The 5315-nt window shown below is 28.4% G+C and overlaps 2 protein-coding genes across 2 annotated transcripts; one reads left to right on the forward strand and one right to left on the reverse strand.

Annotated features, from left to right (window-relative positions):
- Positions 1–1305: 1305 nt before the first annotated feature.
- LOC124918416 (60S ribosomal protein L38-like) lies at positions 1306–2455 on the forward strand. Its single transcript, XM_047458577.1, has 3 exons — positions 1306–1446; positions 1987–2170; positions 2264–2455. The coding sequence occupies exons 1-3, from the start codon at positions 1444–1446 to the stop codon at positions 2284–2286; spliced, it is 210 nt and encodes a 69-aa protein (XP_047314533.1). The 5' UTR covers positions 1306–1443; the 3' UTR covers positions 2287–2455.
- Positions 2456–4033: 1578 nt separating this feature from the next.
- Positions 4034–5229, reverse strand: LOC124918414 (calreticulin-3-like; the record flags this gene model as incomplete). Its single annotated transcript, XM_047458575.1, has 6 exons — positions 4034–4286; positions 4365–4397; positions 4624–4677; positions 4778–4831; positions 4905–5000; positions 5162–5229. Coding segments are annotated over 6 exons (317 nt in total), but the record flags the coding sequence as incomplete, so codon positions are not given.
- Positions 5230–5315: the final 86 nt, after the last annotated feature.

Consider the following 5315-nt stretch of genomic DNA (forward strand, 5'->3'; position numbering starts at 1 on the left):
ATTCTAATGAAGATATCCAACAAATCATGCAATTTCTTCGTGGTGATTCTAAAAATAAATTTATTTGAATTCTGTAAAAATGAGTTATGAAATAAAACAAATCGAATAAACTAATGAAGCGGTGTCAAAAAAATATTTATCCAAAATTCTAAGTGACAATAAATATCTTTACTAGAGTCGATAAGTAACACCGAATTTTTTTTTATAAAATAATAATAGACCATCTACATATATTGTTAAAAATGAAAAAATCATATAAATCATGGACATGTAAGAGGGTCTCATAATGAAAGATCAATTTCAAAACCTTTTTATTAAAATAAAAAACTCAAGATCTGATATCATCATATTTTTTTTGCTGTAAAGATTATAAAAACACACACTCAATAATTGATCACTAACACGGCTGGAGGTATGAATATCAGATGACCCACCAATAATTGGTAATATTTTTTAAAAACTATCTAATAAAACGCAGCACCAACTCAAATTGAGTAGGATAGACTACAAATATCTTATTATATTTTTTTATTTTCAAAATAATAATAATAATTTTATTCTATAAGAAAATATGATCTTATCAAATAGTAATTTAGTTTGATAAATGACATTTGTAATTGTGTTTATTTGAAAACTACCCACAAGCTTGTAGAGTTTCATTTGACAAATGAATTGCACATTAAGTGAAATCACATACCCAATGTTAGGCTACATCAAATATGGATTGACATTTAGTACCCATAAATTGGTACAACATGTTCTCTTTTAACTTTGTGAGATAGGTAACATCAAAGTAAGGTTGTGAAATAAAGAATGCAACTCTTTACGTATTCAAGAGTATGTTAAACTTATTACTGACATACAAGTGAGTATTACCATCTTGCGTTTAGTTGTAATCATTTTCTTCTTACATTTATAATCGTCGTTCTATCATTTCTTGAAGAATATCCTTTTCGTGAGTATTGTATTTTCATAAGTAAATTTATTATTATGACAAGTTTTTATCATATTTTTAGTCTCATATGATATTAGTTAAATTTATAATTTAGTGTGGCCCTTTTTCATTGTATAAGATTATTTGACGTGATTTTTAACTTTAAATGGTATATTATTTTTTAAATTATTATTGAGATTTATGTGATTTTTTATTTTATTTTATATATAAAATAACAATTATGAATCATGAATCAAATTATTTATTTAATTTTTTTTTGTAATGAAGCAAACAGGCTGAGTTTAATTTTAATTGGGCTAAACATAATTTTTCTTTAGCCCATTTGTTAAGGCTCCGAAGATTTCTTTTGACAGTTTATAAATGGAAAAGGGAAAATTAGGGCTTTCTTTTCACTATAAACTCTACTCTCAGATTCTAACCCTACCCTTTGCCGCTGAGGGTTTGGTTGTCTTGCTCCAAGTTCCAGACTTTCGCTTTGAAACCTAAAAATGGTACTCTCTCTTTCTCTCTATCTCGTTAATCATGATACTCTAGGTGACGAAATTTCTAGATTTCGGTTAAATACTGTCAGATTCGACTCTAAAATTTGTTCTATTTTGATTATGTCTATTGACGTTGCATCTCTCTCATGGTTTCTACTGTAATGCTCTGTGTATTCCCCTAGAATGGTTTCTTTTATTGGCTGAAAATGCATGGAGATTGAAGGCCTGCATTAAAATTAAGATGTTGTAGAATAATTTTGTTATAATATCGTCAATCTTGAACTGTGGATACATGATAATGATTGATATTAAAGAAGTTGTTTTTCCACATGTTATTTTCAAAATGTAATTGGATTGGATGATATTCTGCTACTGCCTTCAGAAACAAAGATAAGACATTTCATCTGAATTTGTGTAACATTCATTATAGATGAGATTAACTTAGGTGAGATCTTTAAATCAATGATAATGAAACATAAATACCCTTAAAATTGTTGTTCCAAAGAGTTCATGTTCATGTCCCATCTTACCCTGAATCAAATTTGACAGCCTAAGCAAATCCATGAGATCAAGGACTTCCTTCTTACAGCAAGAAGAAAGGATGCTCGGTCTGTTAGGGTTAAGAGGAGCAAAGATGTGGTCAAGTTCAAAGTTCGTTGCTCAAAGTACTTGTACACCCTCTCTGTTTTTGACACAGAGAAGGCTGATAAGCTGAAGCAATCTCTTCCTCCAGGCAAGTTCCTTTAGAATGTCTGCAATCTTGGCTGTGAAACATTTGTCTGTATCTAGTGGATTAATCTAATCATTACAATTGTTTTATTTGCAGGTTTGAGTGTGCAAGAGCTTTGAATTAAAGCTTGAATCAAGAGAGACATATAATATTTGAATGTTCTATTCCCCTTGTTTTTGTAATTCTGTTTGTTTGGAGAATCTTGTTAGCAATGGCTTGACTATTTATATTGGATGTTTGATCAACATTAAAATTTTCTATTTTGATATGTTTAGACTTGTTACTTCTCTCCATTTTCATGCTCAAAAAGTGTTGCTATTTTCTCAGATGTTTGATCTGATTTTAAGTTATTTTGCTGTTTAGACTAACATTATTAAATTCTAAATATCCAAAAGAAGGCAATATACCTTCATTGTCAACTTCCCCAGACTAATCTTGCACCCATTAGAATTAATAAACCAACTCTCATCATTAAGCTTTAGATACCCAAAACAAAGTTTCTTCCAACAAGGTTTTTATTGCTCAAATTTTTAATCACAATTCACATTACTATCAAGTCTCTTAAACTTTCATTAGTTAATTTTCTAAACACAATTCACATCAATATAAACTCTCTTAAGATTTGACTGCTCAGATTTTCTAGTCACACATCACCTTAAAGTGTCTTAAGCTTTTATTAGTCAAATTTCCTAAATCAATTTACATAAATGTGAAGTTTTCATTTCTTAGAATTCCTAAACATAATTCACATTACTTGAAGTCTCTTAAGCTTTCACTATTCACATCCCTATAAAATCAATTTTTGTTTGTTAAGTTTTTTAAACACAATTCACATAACTGTAAAAGCCTCTTAAGTATCTATTGCTTAAATTTCTTAAACACAATTCACATAATTGTGAAGTCTCTTAAGTTTTAATTGGTCAAAGTCCGTTAACATAATTAGAACACTATAAAATATTTTCTTACTTAGTAACAAATATATTGAGTTGATTAGAATGTGGTATGCCTTGTCTAAAACACAAGAGACTCGATAATTAAATAGTCGTTTCCTCTCAACTAGACACAATTCAAAACGAGACAGGCTCATTTCTAATAAATAAGCATACAATTACTTTAAAATTTGAAAACAATATATATATATATATATATTCTAACAAGTATTTAGAGATTTGTTTGATCTAAATCTAATGAGTTATGGATTGAGACGGTTAAACGATACTTAAAAGATAAATCTTCATTCATATTATTTTTCAAAGTAAGCTAATAAGGGTTATTTACAATAACATTATCATGATGACGTCGGAGATTAGAATCGAAAAAACATGTTAATTCGTTTAGGGATCTCATCTCTCTTTTTTGAGGACCTTTGAACTAACTAGTTGTATTACTTTTTCTTTTTTATTTGAATGATTTTATCGTGGTGATGATTAAATAATTTTTATTTAATTTACATGAAACATTAAAAAAAATAAAAAATAAATCATAAAATATATTTGACTAAAAAAATGTTATCTTTATGATTAAACCTTGTCTTAAATATTAATTATTCATATTCAACTTGTAAGTAATTTTAATCAATTTTATTATTAATCAAACAAAATTAACAATTTGAGATATTAGACCGATTTAAAAAAATTATCTTGTCATAAATAAGCTTATCATGTTTAACAAAATAAAGTAAAATATATAAAAACTTGTATTTACAATAAATTATATTTGATACAGCTTAAAAATTAGTTAAAGATGTATTTGTTTAAAAACAAAATAGAATTCTAAAATATAATATCTAAAAGATTAAAAAAAAAACTTCATTTGCCAAGAACCAAAAACATATATGTTTTTTTACCAAACTAAAAAAAGAGTAGGTGCAAGTACAAAATTGACCATTAAGATACAACTCTAATTACTTTTTAGAAATGAGCTCAATTATTTGACCAATTGAAAAACAAAAGCTAGTGGGATGACAAGTTTTCTCATTGTGCTTTGAAATAATACAACACCAAATTTTATAATAAAACAGGTAAATTATTATACAACCTTGGGAAACATTCATAATCAGTGATCTGTCACAACACAACATCTCCAATGAGACTCCAAAAATGGTCTCTCACAGTTCATCCTGAAGAAGATGAAGAAGAACAAATGAGAAATCTTTACAAATTTTTCTTTTCATAATGAGAGAAAAAGAGAGACTTACATGATAATCATCCATGTAATGATCAGGATCATACTGTAAAAGGAGTTATATCCAATTAGTTCTAGTAAAGTTAATGGAGGAAGATAAAATGATGCACATATATTTTGTTTGTTTAACATTATTTTTTGATCATAATTCAAATTATAAGGTAATCTTTTGAATCATGATCTAGACAGTTATAAAACAAATGAAGACTGATTTGGATCATATAAAATGATAACAAAATAAGCTTAGAACAAATAAAATCTGTAGGAAGTACCCGTTTTGGCGGCCTCCTTCTCTTCTTTTCAGCACTGTCTTTTCCTTTAGAGTTCTGCATTGCATGGAAGTGAAGAACACTCAGAACATAAAAATTAAAAATGATAATAGAAACAAACCAGAAAATATTTGATGATTTTTTATCAGTTAATAACCTCTTCATGAGCTAATCTGATCTTCTCTGCTTCCTCGAATGCATCCTTTTCAATCTGCAAGTATTGAAAGCCGTTGTAAATAATTCAAATAATAAAAATTAAGCGAGAAGCGTTTATGAAAATGTACCTCCTGGTTCTGGCCCCAAATATCTTCAACAACTTCTCTAGCGTATTGGGGGTCATCACAAATCAAAATATTATCAAACACTGAACCAGCCTTAACCTGCAATAGCACAAAGAGACACAACCTTTTCATTTTTGTCCAAACTAGTTAAATTCTCGAGGACCGACAACAGTTGAGGTTTGAAAAGTCATTATCAGAAACCGGAAATTCTGTAATTCAGATAAAGGTAGATTGATTATGTAATGAACGATGAAACTTACCTGCCAAACTTCAATGCCAACATACTTTATCGGCTTCAATATATAAAGATCAGGGTCGTCTTCAAACTCTGCAGATTAGAGGAAAATAGGTTGGCTGTTTTGGATAAGATAAAGGACTATATATGTATGCAGTTTTTCGTCTATATTATGACAC

This window comes from Impatiens glandulifera, unplaced genomic scaffold (assembly GCF_907164915.1).
Source record: "Impatiens glandulifera unplaced genomic scaffold, dImpGla2.1, whole genome shotgun sequence".
Classification (NCBI taxonomy): Eukaryota; Viridiplantae; Streptophyta; class Magnoliopsida; order Ericales; family Balsaminaceae; genus Impatiens; species Impatiens glandulifera.

What these genes read in the sequence shown, in the direction of transcription:
- LOC124918416 (XM_047458577.1), top strand. An exon ending in GAAGCAATCTCTTCCTCCAG is followed by an intron (nt 2,171 to 2,263) that starts GCAAGTTCCTTT and finishes TTTTATTTGCAG; the next exon opens with GTTTGAGTGTGCAAGAGCTT.